Source organism: Heloderma suspectum, chromosome 3 (assembly GCF_057233095.1).
Source record: "Heloderma suspectum isolate Gila_16-S chromosome 3, 16-S_ref, whole genome shotgun sequence".
NCBI classification, from domain to species: domain Eukaryota; kingdom Metazoa; phylum Chordata; class Lepidosauria; order Squamata; family Helodermatidae; genus Heloderma; species Heloderma suspectum.
Window position 1 is genome coordinate 125,026,212 of NC_139460.1, and position 16,987 is coordinate 125,043,198.

The window sequence follows — 16,987 nt, forward strand, 5'->3', positions numbered from 1 at the left end:
AGGCTGTCACAGAGAGGAAGGGCAGGATCTCTTCTCGATCATCCCAGAATGCAGGACACAGAATAATGGGCTCAAGTTACAGGAAGCCAGATTCTGGCTAAACATCAGGAAAAACTTCCTGACTGTTAGAGCAATACAACAATGGAACCAATTACCTGGGGAGGTGGTGGGCTCTCCTACACTGGAGGCCTTCAAGATGAGGCTGGACAGCCATCTGTCAGGGATGCTCTGACTTGGATTCCTGCATTCAGCAGGGGGTTGGACTCGATGGCCTTGTAGGCCCCTTCCAACTCTACTATTCTATGATTCTATGATCACTCCATTCCAAGTTGCTTCACATGACCCCGCATTTTTTATTTCCCCATGCATTTTAGTCTTTAATTTTTGCCCTGCTAGTTTTGTGTATCTTGCTGCCTTTTTAGTTTTGTTTTATGCTTGTTTTAATTCCTTTTATCTGTATTTTTGTATCTTTAAGGTTCCCCTTTAAAAATGTATTTAGATTTATTTTATATCCCACCCTTTCTTCACAAGGAGCCCAGGGTGATAACAACTTATATTATCACTTACGTAAACTACCCTGGAATATATACATACACACATACACACTCATACACACACACACACACACACACACATAAGGGCAGAATATACTTTTAAAAATAAATAAAGTTATAAGCATGAACAGATGCAGCCTAGGGTCTGAGGAATTAATAAAATAACAATGCCCATACTTCTTATAAGATGACCCGGAGCTGCCGCCGCCACCAGGTAGGTCTGTTCTGGGGATTTCAGGGGGTGGCGGGAGGGGGTAGTCTGTTCCACCACAGACTCCTCACTGGAATCCATGGCGGAATTCTCCAACATCCCTACTTAAAATATAATGTGTGAAGGTGCCTGGACTGGATATTACGCTATTGGCACTGGAACATGGCTTTGAGTGTGGTGCTAAGATAATAATCCATGTACTTTAGGGCTTTGCATTACAAAGTCTGAAGAAACTATACTTTCCTTTGTTATGCAACACATGGAAAACAGCAGAGCCCCCCCAAAGTTGTTTTATTCCATTTCTGTTTAACCTAATACCTTATTTCCTACTACATTTGTTTGTAGTTTGCCAAAGGATAATTTAACCACTGTTTGTAATTTCTAGCAGAGAAAATAATGTTGAGTCACAGAAGAAAGGAGATATGTTTTTGTGTTTACAAACTGGATTTAATTTGATTGTGATTACAGCCTGTGTTTTAAAGCAGAAGAAGCTGCAGAACAGAAGGAGGAGGACGACAACAACAACAGGAAGAGGTTTATATTTTTGAACTGGAGACAGAAGCAATTAAACATGATATTCCATTCTCCACAACATGAACAAAAACAGTTCATTTGAGTTGCAAGCCTAAAAGTATACAGCTTCTTAGGAACTAACATACTTCCCTATATTGTACACTGGCTAGTTTTCAAAAGGAGTGTTAAACAAAAACAGTACAAGTGGAAAATAAGGAGAGTGACCTATTTTTTTCTTCAAAAGTGCTGTGTGAAAGGTTTTGCTCTAATGACAGCATGGCATCACATATCCAAACAGTTACTACTTAGCCTTGAGGAGCAGAAAACCTTGCAGATTTCTCTCTTGCTGGAATACACACCAACAGTCCCAGTCTCTTCTATCCATTGATTTCAGCTGAGGAAGTTGTAGAATAAATAAAATGTATTTATTTACATTTAATTCCATTTCTCAGCAGATGGCTTCATGACTATAGCAGCAATCCTATATACACCTACTCAGGAGCAAGTCCCACTGAACTCAATGAGGCTTAATCCAGAATAGGCATGTATAAACTGCAGTTAAACCAGGAAATGACCCTGTTCAGCAATGGGAATCAAAATGTGTCTTGGAAGCTATGTGGTGTTCTCGTGTTATTCAAGGGCAGCTTCTGCACAAATCACAGTGAATAGAATATAATAAAGAAAACCCTGCTGAACATATATGCATTATGGTAATAGTTGGGGCTTGTCCTTGCCACCTCTGCTTCCAGTCACAGCTCACAAGCTCTGGACTCCGATCAGATCCAGCTCAAAGATTTTTGCCTGCCTAGATGGGTTGGGAGCATCTCCATGCAAACCAGAGAACCCCAAGATAATATTGCAGTAGGTTTGGGGATGCAGCCTCTTTCTATGTGGATTAGAGCTGTGCACAGATGGCATCTCGAAATTCTTATTTGTAGGCAGAGAAATTTAGGAGATAATTTCACCAAATTTCTCCAGAAGAAGGAGAAATTCTCAACAGTTTCTCATAGGGAGGGCTCCACATTGGCAGGGCTTATATATGGTTTTTTTGTGCTGCAACAGCATGAACTGAGTTGGAAGCCTGGCCCACATTTTGCATCCACCACAATGCAGATGTGTGGGCAGGGGGCACTGCTGTGTTAAGCTGCAGGGATGAGGTGGAGTTAGTGGTTTGCCAAAATCTGTCCTCCCATTTCCAGAAAGTTTTCTTCCCCCATGAAAGGAGCTTCTATTGTTCTGCCTCATTCACAAGACCACCTATAATTTATGTTTAATTTCTTTTGGTCGTGTTTTTGAGCTTACCTAGTCACTGCTAGCCTCCCAGGCTTCCTGCAGTTCCTAATCTGAAAAAGCCCTAAGTAGGAATTACCTCATGATGCCTTACACTAGGCTTCACTTGAAGTGTAGGGAGCTGAGGAGGCTACAGGCTGCCAGAGAGATGAGTGTACAATGAAAGACAGGACAGTTGTGCTCATTCCTGGGCCACCTCCTAAGTAAGGTGAGCTCAAGAACCCAACCCTTGAGAATTTCTCCAAAATTTCTTCAGTATTGAATTTCTTTTCGAAAGCAATTTCTTTTCTATCAAATTGAATGAGAATGGTAAAAAAAAGTGGGATAAATTTTTGACACAACACTACTGCGATATGTCACTTCTGAATATTATTAATAGGATATAAAAAGAAGAGAACCATTTTAATAGAATGTATACTCTAGACAGCATGGCCTTGTTGTTACAGACCCATGAAATATGAATACCCATTTTATGGCCAAACTACTTGTTATGTTAAATGTATGATTGCATTTAATGTACCTGTTTTGTTGTTTTTAACAGCAGCTGGAGGCAATCAGAGCACAGGAAGGGGGGTTATCCTTTTGCCCAGCAGCACAATTTTGCTGAAAATTGCTGCCTCAGCTGCTATTTGCTGAGAGAGGGAAGCTGCTATTGGTGCTTCCCTTCCATGGCAAATAGCAGCTTGAAGGGGGTGATTTTTATTGGAATTGCAGTAAGAGGGGAAAGAGATAACTGCCCTCACTGCATGACATGGTCCTGATCTTGATTGCAACCCCCCACCCCACCCTCTATGGTCCTATGCCATTCAGATGTCTGTATTTTCTTGCATTGACTGTCTCCACACGTTTCAGTTTGCTGTAAATCTAGTTTGTAAACAAATACTATCCATGTGGGAGGATCACATCATGTCAAAAACTACGGATTATGAGCTTCCTTAATACCTAAATATCTCATTTTCAACACTGGTAGGCACCACTTATCAAGGTCCATTTGGACAGAGGAACTTCAGGGTGTGGCAGTCAAAGAACACATAATATTGAATAAGTGTGATACTAGACCAAAATTCTTAAGTTTTTTTTAGAGATTTCTGAATTGTTATTTTCCCCTCAGGATTCCCTTTCTGGAATTATTGTGGCTTTACCTCATTTTCTCTTCCTCTCCATTTTTCTCCTTCTCCCTCTCCAAAACCCCCAAATTTGCTGGGGTTGTGCATGGGAGGGGAGGGGGATATCAAAGGAGGGTGGATACTGTTATGAGCTTGCTTGTATTTCAACATTACTAAAATATGTCAATGAACTTTAAATTAAAAAGAAGAGCTGAAAAGAAAATTTAATTAAAATCCAGTGGATTTTGCCTTTAAAGATTGTTTGGATACTTCAACTGGTACAAAATGCTGCTCGAGTACTGGTAGGTGCTAGACAGTTGGGTCATGTGACATCGGGTTGCCAGTGTGTTTCCAGGCCCAATTTAAAGTGCTGGTATTGGCCTTTAAAGCCCTAAATAGTTTGGGACCAGGTTATTGGAAGGACTGCCTTCACTCATACCAAACTGCACTCTTGAGATCAGCATCGGAGGCCTGCTTGTGAGCCTGTCTGTGGGCATCTCTACACCATCCTAAAATCCTGCATTTAAAATGGGGCTTTCTGCTTCCGTTTTAAATGCAGGATCACAACTGACTCCCTTTGCACGAGCTTCCTTTCCTCCCTCCCCTTCCCTGCTCTGTCTCCCTGTATCTGAGTCTTCCGTTATCTTTCATTGATCTCGCTCCTCTTCTTGTCGCTTTTCCTCTTTTCACAGAGGGAACTTGAAGCAGAACACAACAGGGTAAGTTGACAGCTCATTATCTGAGATCTATTTAAAAACGGAACAAAGGGCATTTAGTGCAGGAGACGTCCTGGAGGGTCATGGCAGGGTCACGGCATCATGTAAAGAGCCCGCAAACTTCTGTGAAGAAGCAATCTCAATCGCAGGATAAAAGCTCCATGTGAAGGATCTCTATAAGAGCAATTAGCCTGTTAGGAACAAGGGCAAGAGCCTTCTGGGTAGTGTCCCCCCACTTGTGGAACTCTGTTCCAATTGATATCTGCAAAGCCCCATCATTACAGACCTTCAAGACTGCCCTAAAAACTTACTTTTTCATCATAGCCTATAACTGAGCTAGTTTACTGGATGCTGTTGTGTATATTTTAATGTTACATTTTAAAGATGTTATTGTTTTTATTTTATCATTTTTATGTTTTTAATTACACTGACTTAGGAGGATGTCCTTTAAAGGGCAGCCTATAAATGTTTTAAATAATATAAATTTTATATTATTAAAATATAATTTCAATATATATTAAATTTTTAAAATTGTAAAATAGTAAAATGTCTCAAATTAATTTTAAATTAAATATATTGGGCAGTATCCAATGCTGTCACAGCACTAGCACTAATGATGTTGTGTATACTAGCATAAACCTCTAGCACAACCTCATCAGTGCCTGCTTGGCAAAGGGGAAAAGCAGCAATCTGCCACCAAAATTTGACAAACCATGCCGCCAAATTTTGGTGGCAAACTGTGCAGCTGAAATTCGGGGAAATCCCTGCTTTTCCCCTTTCCCTGGCAAGTGCTAATGACATAGTGCTAGTGTTGGTTTATGCTAGTGCAACGTCAATTAGCAGTAGTGCTGTGACAGCATTGGATACTGTTAATTCTATATTCTAAATTAATTTTAGAATATAGAAATGGCTTTCAAATTAACAAGGAAAGTAATATAGCTCTTCTCATTAGGAAGATGAGCTCAACTACTACAAGGTAATATCCCAGATAATAGTCTGAAGGCACATGAGGCAGCCACCTTGCTGAACCTAAGCAGGTCTGGGTCTGGTCAGTGCTTGGAGGGGAAACCATCTGGGAACCACATGTAGCCACCTTGAGTTCCACAATGGAAGAAAGGTGGGGTATAAATGTAATAAATAAATTACAAGTGTACTTCCTGGGTATATCTGTTGTCTGAGAACTTAATGCAGCTTAAAGTTGGTCACCAAAAGTAGAAAACACAGAGACGTAGTATTACATTACTTAATATAAAGTAAGATTAATATAAAGTAAGAACCTAAAGTTCAAACATGGTGAAATATACATAATTAGTGAACCTTGAATGATAAATTTTAATTTGAATGTACGTGAACAGCTCTAGAGTTATGTCAGGGTGCACTGAGTATCTGTAAGTTCACCTGGAAAAGCTTCCAACGCATTCACTCAGATATTGAAACAAATCTGAAGAAACTCCTGAAACAGATGTTATGGCACTGGGTGCAATGCCTGGGTGCAAAACTTTGAAACAGAAAAAGGGTGAAAGCACTATGTAACACACCACCAGGATTAGGAAAGTTATCTGCTATCACCAGTTACCCGTTTGATCCTCATTCCGCGCGCGTCCTTTAATGTATATCTGCCTGCATGCATATGCATAAATATATATATATATACACACACACACACACACACACACATACACACGCGCGCGCACACTTTCTCCTTTGCTCTTGGATCAACCTAACCAACCTTCCCTCCGATCTCAAACCCAGGCCCGAATTCTTTCTTTTTTAGATCCGCTCTTGTCTCCTCCTCCCAGAGCGGGGCGGAGGCGGCGGAAGGGGGAAGGTCACGTATGTTTGGGAAAATATGTAGGTCAGTGGAACATTTCCTGCACTTGTGCAAAAACAAGAGGAGGCAGCTTTCTTCTCTCCCCCCGCCCTGCCCGAGCTTTCTCTCTTCCCAGCCTCTTCCTCCCCCCAAAGCTAAGCCCACCTTCTTCCCCGAGATGGGGAAGCGTGCGGGGGAGGGGGACAGGAGGCGGCGGTCCGAGCGTCCCTTTTCCTCCCTGACCCATTTCGCAGCTTCGCACCCGCGCGCCGGCGGCGGCTCCCGCTCCCCTTCGCGAGAGATCCCTGCTTGTTCTTTACCCAAGCGGCAAGAGCGAGAGGAACCTCCCCTGTTCCAGCCTCCCCCGCCCTACTAAATCGGGAACCACACACTTCCTATTCCCGCTGGAGACACCGCGGCGGGCGGGCGAGCGCGGGCAGGGCTCCCCCGATGGTCTGAGGGGAGACGGAAGGCGCCCCGCTGCGCCCCGACACCTCTCCCTCCCGGCTGCGGGTGGGGGCTGATGAGACGCCGCTCGGGAGGATGCCCCCCTCTGGCCGCCGGGGCATCACCTTCCAAGCGAAGAAGCCCCTCCTGGAGCCGGCGCGTTTGCAACTTAATGCTCCAAGAGAAGCCCAGCACGTAGCAGCCGCCCCGCAGCCCGCGGTCTCCGTCCTCGTCCTCGGGGGGCTCCTGGCCGCTTCTGCGCGTCTGCCGAGCCGCTTTTCCCGCCAGTCTCGGGGCTGTGCTGGCGCTGAGGGGGAGCGGGAGCCCGGCATGCGGCGCCCCCTCGCGCCATGAGATACAGCCGGCGGAGGGGCAATAGCGGCAGCAACAGCAACTGCTCCGGCAGCCCCAGTAGAGGAGAAGCGCCAGAGCCCCTTTCTCCCGACGCTTTGGCGCCGGCGAGGGACAGTTTCCCCGGCCTGTGGCGCCAGTGCGAGACCAGCAGCAGCCCCGGGGAAAGTGGCCGGCTCAAACTTGAGCGAGGCGGCGGCGGCGGCCCGCGCGCACAGGTCGCCACTGCGGACAGCAGCAGCGTTATCTGGCGCTTCTTGGCCACACGCGCCCACCTCCCCCGGTTCAGGCACCTCAGGTAAGCCAGGCAGGCGGCGCCTGACACAGTGACACAGATGAACAGCAGCAACCGGGTGCGCTCCGTCCGCCTCTTCCCACAACGAGCGTTGGGGGGCGCCCTCCCTTCTCGCAGGTGGCGCGGTTCAGTCAGGTGTGGTGGACTGGCATGACATCTCTCCCCCCACCCCACCCGTAGGTGTTGCTTTTTGCGAGGAAGCCAGAAACAAACCTCCTCGCTTCCCGTGAGGTCTTGTGAGAGAGATCCATATGGATACGCTTCAACATACGCATTTAAACCTGGATCGTCGAGTCCTTTGTACGTGCAAAACAAACACACGCAAAAACTGCAGAGGGTTGCCTATAGTAAATGAGGCCATTTTCACCAGTGGCTCTCAGTTCGTTTCTGGCTTTCCCCACGGCTGTAATTCAGATGTAATACCTACAATGGCCAGGTTATGCATTGCAGTTTAAATATTGGTTGTTGTTGTTCAGTCGTTCAGTCGTGTCCGACTCTTCGTGACCCCATGGACCATAGCACGCCAGGCCTTCCTGTCCTGCGCTCTCTCCCGGAGCGTGCTCAAGTTTAAATATAACTCGCTTTAAAATTGCGTATGAGCAACATTTAGAGGTGCGAACGATTAGAAAAAGGAGACTAAAGGGTGCTTTAGAACGTTGTTGCGAAACTGGCCTAAGTCTGTGAGGCGTAGTTTATGTGAATGGTGGTGGGATTTCATAACATCAAATTGTTTTGTGTGTTTTTATACACATATAATATTCACCAACAATTTATATGTGTTTCCTATACATTATCTCAATAGTCCTTACAACAGACTTATAAGGGAGGCCAGTATTACTATTGTGTTACAGGTGAAAGTCAGAGGCATGGAGGTTTGGATAAGAACACCTGGTGAATTTGTGCCAGTGGTGATGTGTGAATGAAGGATTTCCTGGTTCACAACACTTAGCCATTATATTTCTCTAATTTCCCGAGAGCAAATTCAATCAAAGACAGACCTTTACACTGTAGTGGTTGGGATCTATAGCTGGCTCTGGAAGTGACATGTAAAGTCTTTCTGTCTCATTATAGCCTATGTAGAATTGTTCTGAAATAAAGATCTGTGACATTCTTTCAGGTGTCCATGTAAAAAGAAATAAGGATTAATCCTTTCAAAAAAACAAATAGATGTCTGACATTAGGTTTATCTTTAGAGGGTTAATAGGAGACAATCGTGCATTACACCAATGAGTCTGGGGGATTTTGTTGCTCCATTCTAGCCCTTTGTATGATGATCAACTCAGGAACAACACAGATGTAGACTCTGTTGTACATACCTTTTGAGAAATTTCCTTTAAACTTATTATTTATTTCCTAGGTAAAAATTCTGAAAGAAGGATGTACATATACATTATTTCTAGCTACTTGCTTATGCGGTGAGAGTATGCAATAGTATGCAATTCCTCTAATGGAATTCTTTAGAAACATTTCTGTCAGTAAAAGAATTCAGTTTGTCACTTGTTCCATCCTCAAAAAATACCTTTATGTATTTTCTGCTTGTGGTAGTTGTTTTAGTTTCTGAGCCGCTTTGCTTATTTGCTTATGCTTGAGCAGAAAACAGGTGAAGCACCAATATTCACTTCAGTAGCATCTCATGTTTTAATAATGGCTAGAGTCAGAAGATAATGGACAAGTTTGCATGTAATGCTAACTCATGGTTTATTTAAACCATGGTTTGTTGTTGTACCCAGGGTTTGTCTGGCAGATTATCGAACAAACCATGATTTGCTTTCTAAGTTTCCCTTCTCCTTCACCTGCTCCCTCCCTGTATTCCAGCTGCCTTTGCAGCACTGCAGTACTGGCATGTAAAGAGGCTGGGGTTTTTGACTGCTGTTGCCCGCTTTCTCTGTAGCCTGGTGAAACAACCCATGAAAACTGTACGATTCTGGGTTCACATGTAATGACAACAACCCACAGCTCACAACCTAACAAACCAAGGCTTCTCTTCATGAGTTGTTCATGGTTAACAACCCATAATTAACCCATAGTTCCAGGTTCGCATGTAACAACAAACCATGGTTAATTAAACCATGGTTTGTTGTTATGTGCAAACCAGGTCATAGTCATAGACAAGCTGGAGATCATATATCGAGCTGATGAAGTGAGGCAGGGCATGTGTGAGATGAGAAACAGTGTGTTGTTATCTGATGGTATTAAAGAGGCATGGGAGCGTCCCTTTAGTTAAGGCAAATTGCAAAACAAAGGTTCTGCCATTATAAGCCTCAAAGTTCTATTGCTTATAAAACTGATACATTTTGAGATAATAACTTGAACCTTGGAATCCATGATCTATCTGATGAGGTCTAAAATTGTTAAAAAGTGCTTGACACATTTTGGGAACAATCCTACTGAGATAGGCAGCCGCCTCCGAAGTCAGAGGCGACCACCTGTCCAAAACAAAGTGGGCAGAGCATGGAGGGGATCTTCTCCTTTGTGCTCCGGCTGCCCTGCATTTGTGGCTAGATGGCCGATTTCGGCTGTCTAGCTGCAGGACCTTAGAGTGGGGGTGGGGGGGAGGCCAGCCGATGCATAGGAAGCATCACACCAGCACTTCTGCACTCCCTGCCCCTCCCTTCCTCCAGGAACACCCCCTTTTGCCCCGCTTTGCACTTCTCTTACGAGCACAGAGTCTGAGGACATTCCGTGCCGCCTACGAGGTAGCGGGGGAGGGGTGGTTCTCTGGGAAACTGACCAATCCTATGGCTGTCTAGCCACTGTCTAGTGGTCATAGGATTCTGCCCTTACCCTCCAATCTGCAGCATAGCATGTCACAATTTTAAAACTATTTTTGTGAAAACTACTGATGTAATTTATTCAAGATTGTTGTGGAGGCATGTCTTTCATTGGTTTGGTAAAGTTCTGTGCAGCGGTTGAAAAGTTATTAAGGTTTTTCTACTATGGTACCAACTGCTGGCAAAGTTGCGGGGTGTATGCTCAGTTTCATGTTGAGGCTAGAATGCAACCAGTATTACAAAAATTGTGTTCTATCCCTGGTAGACTCATCCAATTTGTTTACCAAGAACAAATAGTAAATAGCCCCTCAACACTCAAGCATGCCTAGAGAGACAGCAGAGAGATAGTCCCATACTCTTGCATACTACATTCTTGACATTCCTGAGTCTCTGATAAGGCACTGTGTCTTTGCCAACAATGGCAGTTTTATACAGAGATAGAACACACACAAAAATCTAGCTACATAGAACAACTTAAGCTAAACTAGACATATTAAAGCTGAAATTTCTATAACACCAGCATTCCAATGTTTTCAAATGTTGCAGAGGAAATCCACTATATTCTATGTACAATGTTTATTCCTTCAGTTATGGAATGTGCCTCACATGATCAAGCTGCTTGTTACTACACAAATTGGGATCCTACCATGAGCGGGGGGATGGTTAGTGGGGCTTTAACCCTCCCTCCCTCCCTGTTGTGGTGCCAATCTAGATTAGGTCCCTACACTTCCAATTTTCTTTGCCAAAAAGGCATCTAGTTGTAATGTAAACTATAGATGTAGGATGAAGGGTTAAATGCCCTAGGCACCACCCCTACCCCCAGGATCCATATTAGGTCTCATGTGCTTATTTTTGAGTAAAAAAGGGGGGAAAGTAGCTACATCTTTAAAGTAGCATGTAGTTTGATCCTCAGGGAATATTGGGGTGGGGAATGGAATACTTAGGTGGGGAAGCAGAAGGATCAAGGCCTCATACCACTTTTCTAAAATAGGAAATGCGACACAAAGGTCCTTGATTTTCCTTTCCCCGTGGTAGGTAAAGGGAACATGAAAATAGCTGACTTTCTGAAGGCAGAAAGATAGTTTGAGAGCCCCAGTCTTTGCTGTTCTTTTCTGTGTGGTAGGAAAAATACATGTAAGGATCATAAGAACATAAGAGCCATGCTGGATCAGACCTAGGGTCCATCTAGTCCAGCATTCTGTTCACACAGTGGCCAACCAGCTGTTGACCAGGAACCACAAGCAGAACATGAATGCAACAACACCCTCCCACCCATGTTCCTCAGCAACTGGTGTACATAGGCTCACTGCCTCTGGTACTGGAGGTAGCACATAGCCATCAAGACTAGTAGCCATTGATAGCCCTTTCTTCCAGGAATTTGTCCAACCCCCTTTTAAAGCCATCCAAATTGGTGGCCATCACTACATCCTGTGGTAGCGAATTCTATAGTTTAACTATGCGCTGTGAGAAGAAGTACTTCCTTTTATCTGTCCTGATTCTCCCACCAATCAACTTCATAGGATGATCCCGGGTTCTAGTATTTTGAGAGAGGGAGAAAAGATGTCACCTCACACTAGGAGTATTCACACATTAATTACACTTAACATGTGTTCGCACTCCAGGTGTGCTCATTAAGATCAATGTGAGAATCTAGCCCTATTCACTTATTCTGCTCACATGTAAGCTCTACATGCAAGGAGACAAAATGGGAATGAATCCAGAAGCTTTGCTCCTCTTCCTTGGCTTGTTACTCTCTACACATGGAGGGCAACTATCTGCAAATGAGTGCTTCCTCAATCCCTGGATACTCTTTCTCGGATCTTAGAATCCTGATACTTGATGTAAGTTAATTACTCTCAGTGCAGTTTTCCTTTCAGCATTCTGACAGTGAGGGAGGGGTAGCAGGAAACTGTCAACTGAGATAATTTTGAGGTCTTGGGGAGTAATTCTGCCTGAAAGATAGATCCCTGATAAAGGGAGGGAGGGAAAAGAATAGGCTGTGCTGAAATTCTGTGCAGGTTTACTCAGAAGTAATCCTTTCTGAACATATAGGAACATAAGTATTCATTTGTTTACTTATCCAGTTAATTACTTGTTTGTGTTTTCTTTTTTAGTTTTAGTTTTTTTTCAGAACACTCTAATAATTTTCCTTTTTAAAAACCAGAGAAATTAAATTATAACCCACTCACCCCTTGTAGGTTTAAGACCAGAGTTAAGGCTATCGCATGTTGGCTCAAACTTCACAAAGCCAGGAAATTGGAAGCTAAGTCTGGAGCCTTAACAGACAGGCTCCATGATCAGTAAATATGTTGTGTAATGTCACAAATTGTGCTTGCTTACAAGCAGCAAACAGGGATGGGTCGACTCACAGGAGGATTCCTCTGGCAAGACACTAAGCTTAGATGATGATGATGATGTATTAAATTTTAATACTGCAAAAGAGCCAGAGCTCTCTGGCTGGTTTACAAGAGACTGAAACCTTAAAAATACAATGTAAAACATAACAAATGGTTCGTAAAGCAATACAGGACCAGTGGGTCACTTTTACTGGTCCTGGGCACTTTATCTTCCCCATTTAGACTTGGGTCTGAAAGACCAAAGAACATTGTGAGTGCATGGAGGGTAAGCTGTAAGCAAGCACAATTGTGACATTGCACACCATTACTGGTTATGGAGCACATCTCTTAAGCCTTAGCTTCCAATTTCCTGGCTTTGTAGAGTTTGAGCCAACATGTCATGGCCTTAACTTTGGTCTTAAACTGGCAGGTTATTTGATCATTGAATGAGTTAGTCAGCTTGCTAGCTGAGCCCAGAAGGTTCAGTTTATATGGCCGGGTGCTTCTCCAAAGGTCAGGTGACTACTCTTAGGTTGAGGGGTCAACTGAAAGAACTCTGGCTGCTACTGCAGTGTAGAGGTTGCCGTTTCCCTATGGAGCCTGGTCTGGCTTGGCTGGTTGAAGGGCTGGAGAGCCACTGTGAAGGCTGATGGGAGACTGGAATTCTATAACCACTTATCTGGGAACTAGCCCCCAATGAGACTTACTTTGAGCAGACCTGAACAGGATTGTACTGTAAGAATCATTACTATATATCAGATAAGATGCCTACATTTTCTACATTCTGTTAAACCAGATTCCTTATTTAAATTCATACAGGCTGTGTAAAGTTCCTTTGAAGCATGTAGATATTTTGACCTTTTGGGTTTTAAAAGGAGTTCAAGATTAACAAAGTAAAGGCAAACACCCAATTTAACAACTTAGTCCTAAAATACCCAAGATGCAAATGATTTGCGCTGTGAGCAGCTGTGGAGATTTTTTGTTTCAAAGGAAACCATCTTTTTTTTTTTTTTTTGATTCTCTGATTTATCAAGGGGACAAAAATGTGCCATGAACAGTTCCACCTGCTACACTGAAAATGGATTCAGGCTCTGAAATTACTTTTTACTTTTTGTTACGAGATGGGGTATGCATGGGCTCTAGTAAATCAAGATACATCTTTTGCAGCTTGAAGAGAGAAACAATTTAAATGGTTTTTGAGGGCCTAGCTAGAAATTTGTTCTGTGGGATGGCTCATTATGAGTGTAATAGGTAAGAAATAAGTCTGCCTTCGGCACATATTTATAACTGTTGTTTTTATTTTCAGGGGCAAGAGCTTATAGAAAATCTGTGATTCTTCAGATTTGTATTTCACACTGTATAGAATAATTATTCTTAAAAATGTTTTTATACATTGTTATTCAGTATAAATAAATGTGGTTTCCTTTTCTGCTCTCCTACCTACTGTTCTTTTAAGCTGCAATCCTATGCCCACTTATCTGAGAGTAAGTCCCATTGAGTTCAATGGGACTGAGTAGGGATGTATACAATGGCACTGCTATACCCACAGTATCCTATGCTGCCCCCATCCCACTAGCACAACAGGAACTTGGCGGTTTGTGAAACAACCAGAAATGTGCGGCAACGCTCATTTCCGGAACAGGGCAGGTCAGAGGATCTCACTGATCTGCCTCGTTTTGGAAATGAGCATTTCTTCTAATTTCCGTGCTTATTTCAGGAACTGGTAGTTCCTGTTAGGCTGTCGGTTTGTTCCGCTAGCGCAGCAAAGCTAGTGGAGGTGCAGCAGCAGTATGTGATATTGCCCTTAGTCTGGGTTGGTTGGTTTGTTGTGTGCAACTCATATGTTTTTAAAGCAGTGTCTTACTTGTCTGTTACACACTCCAGCCTAACAGGGCTGAGCTTGCCATGAAGCACTTGCTTCAGGCCCCAGGTTTCAGGGGTGGGGGAATGATACATATGCCTGTTATCAGTCTCTACCTCTGTGTTAATTTTTTTTAAAAGAAGAGAGCTCTTGTCCAGAGCAGGAAATAGAGGGAGGAGGTGTAATTTCATTTATTTGTTTCAGTTGCAAAAAGTTGTATGGCCACCCTAAGAAAAAATTAGGGATCTGTTTATTTACTCTAGAGAGCCGTGATTCCTAAAGTGTGCCCACCTGGCAATCAGGTAGTACTGAGGTGGCTGTATGGGTACATGAACTTCATGGCTGAGTAGAGGTTTAAACCTTGGTCTCCCTTGTATTAGTTCAGCATACCACACTGGCTCTAATTCTACGCATTACGCCACATTGAATTTGGGTATGTTTGCTAAATCTGTTGCCTTCTCTACACTACAGGCAGTTCTGTCTTGGTGCACATTGCAGGCTTCTGCTCTCTCCTTGCAGTACACAACTTGACCATTAAGGCCTTAGTTTGTCAGGAGTGTAGGAAGAAATAAATACAGTAAGGGTGCAATCCTATGCATGTTTAGACAGCTAGGGAATGCTGGGAGTTGTAGGCCTTTTCTCTGTCTAAACATGCATAGAATTACACCCTAAGACAGTGATGGGCAACCTTTTGAGCTTGGTGTGTCAAAATTCGCCAAAAAACCGAGCATAACTTGGGTGGTGTGTCACTTCGAGAAAAAACCCATAATTTCGCGATATTTATAGTTTAAATAACAAAAATGTATAATTGTAATATATAACTGTATTTAATAAACCAAAAACTAATTATTTAACTTACCTGCTTAGTGACTTCTTTGTTCATCTGTCAGTCGGTTTCTTTTGTTGGTCTTGATATTATTTAACTTGTGTGGGGTGCCGTGAACTAAGATAAGTGAGGGGGAGGGGGAATTCTTTAACTAACCTGCCTATTAGTGACTTTTTTGTTGCTGAATTTCATTGGCTAAACCTTCAATTGAAGGTTGGTTTTTTGTACACTTCAAGCCCAAGCAAGCGCTACTAACTTCATCTGTCAATCTGTTTCTTTTGTTGGTTTTGATATTATTTAACGCTGAGAATAAGGTCTCACAAAAGTACGTAGAGGGAAAAATTGTGAGTAAAGCCATTGCTATATTTTTCAGGGTGCTAAAAGTGTCTGGTAATCGGTTCCAGGCACTCCAAATTTCCTGTTCGTAGCGGCACTCCTCTTGATTCTCCAAGCGGCACCTTTCCAGATTCTCAAGCTTTGACCTCAAGTCGACAAACACCTGAGCCCAGATGCTGTCTTGAAATTCTGCAAGTAGCATCTCGAAATCATCAATTTGCATCCATTGGAAACCATTTAATTCCAAACTCCTGTAGACTACTACATCAGGATACTTAATTATTTTTATGGTCTGTTCTAGGCTTCTAAATTGATTAAATCTATCACTGAACTGGTCAAGTAATGCGTCTAAAACATGCTGGTACTTTATATGCAAGGGTTCCATTTCATTTTGTACAGCTACACTGGCCTTCTCAAAATACTTTGTTACTCGAGGAAAATACTTATAAGTTTTAGTTTCTACATCTCGCTTGAAAATTTTAAGTTTACTTTCAAAAGCTTTTATGTATCCAAACATAACGTCAATACTTTTGCCAAAACCTTGTAACTTTAAGTTCAGTTCATTAATATGAACAGAGAGATCTGTAAAAAATATCAGGGTGTTGACCCACTTATCATCATTGAGCTGAAAAAAGTTTCCCAGATCCTTATCCTCAAGAAATACCTTAATTTCTTCAAAGCACTCCACAAAGCGCTCAAGAACTTTGCCTCGGCTCAGCCATCTTACATTATTGTACATCAGCAGTCCACTGTAGGTGGAATCAACCTCCAGTAAAAGTGCAGAAAAGGGGGCGAGCAGCTATTAACTATTTTTGTAACAACTGACATTAAGTCTTTTAAGTCGGTGAATCCTGCCTTGGCACATAAAACCTCCTGATGGTTAATACAATGAAAAGGCACAATCGGATGTCCAATAGCTTCCCTAAAAAAATTGACAAATCCAACTTTTTTCCCCACCATGTTTGGTGCCCCAGCTGTCGTCACTGACACAACTTTAGAGATATCAATGCTTAGGTCACGGAATGTTTGTATAACAACCTTACATATTTCGCTTCCTGATGTACTTGTTGGCACTGATACTAACTTTATCAACTCTTCTCTCATCCTTCTCGGCATGCGGCCCCATACTTCTCGGCATGCGGCCGCGTGTCCTCGAAAATGGTTACGCTTGTCAGTGCTGACACACGTGTCATAGGTTCGCCATCACGGCCCTAAGACTAGATACATATCCTGCAGGACTCATGGCCCACCCCCAGTGGGACCCCTGCTACCTTCTGACGTGCCCAATTAAAAAAATAATAATTAAGAAACAACTTACATTTGTCTGTTTTAGAGCTACAATTAAAAATAACCAGTTAAATAAGACGCTTGATTTGTGTGCATCATTTCCTCACAAAGATTTAGTTCCTGACATTTTTTTACTAGATATCAAGGAATATTTGGTAGTGCTTATAAATTATTTGTGCATTAATTTAGCAAAATTGTCTTTTATTTAGAGGACAGAAACTAGAAGCTCTCCTATGGACTTATAAGGAAACCAGTTAACTTTCTTCAAAGTGCAGCA

The 16,987-nt window shown here is 42.8% G+C and overlaps 1 protein-coding gene across 4 annotated transcripts in view; it reads left to right on the top strand.

Moving 5' to 3' along the window:
* The first annotated feature begins 6,180 nt into the window (after positions 1-6,180).
* Positions 6,181-16,987, top strand: part of NPAS2 (neuronal PAS domain protein 2) — a 99,113-nt gene continuing 88,306 nt past the window's right edge. For 3 of the 4 annotated variants that reach the window (XM_084844417.1, XM_084844419.1, XM_084844418.1), the window contains exon 1: positions 6,399-7,296. In XM_084844417.1, coding sequence (XP_084700543.1) covers positions 6,998-7,296 — 299 coding nt within the window. In that variant the 5' untranslated portion in view covers positions 6,399-6,997. Of the gene's footprint in view, positions 6,246-6,398; positions 7,297-16,987 lie in introns of those variants that run through there. The other variant, XM_084844420.1, reaches the window with a different exon arrangement.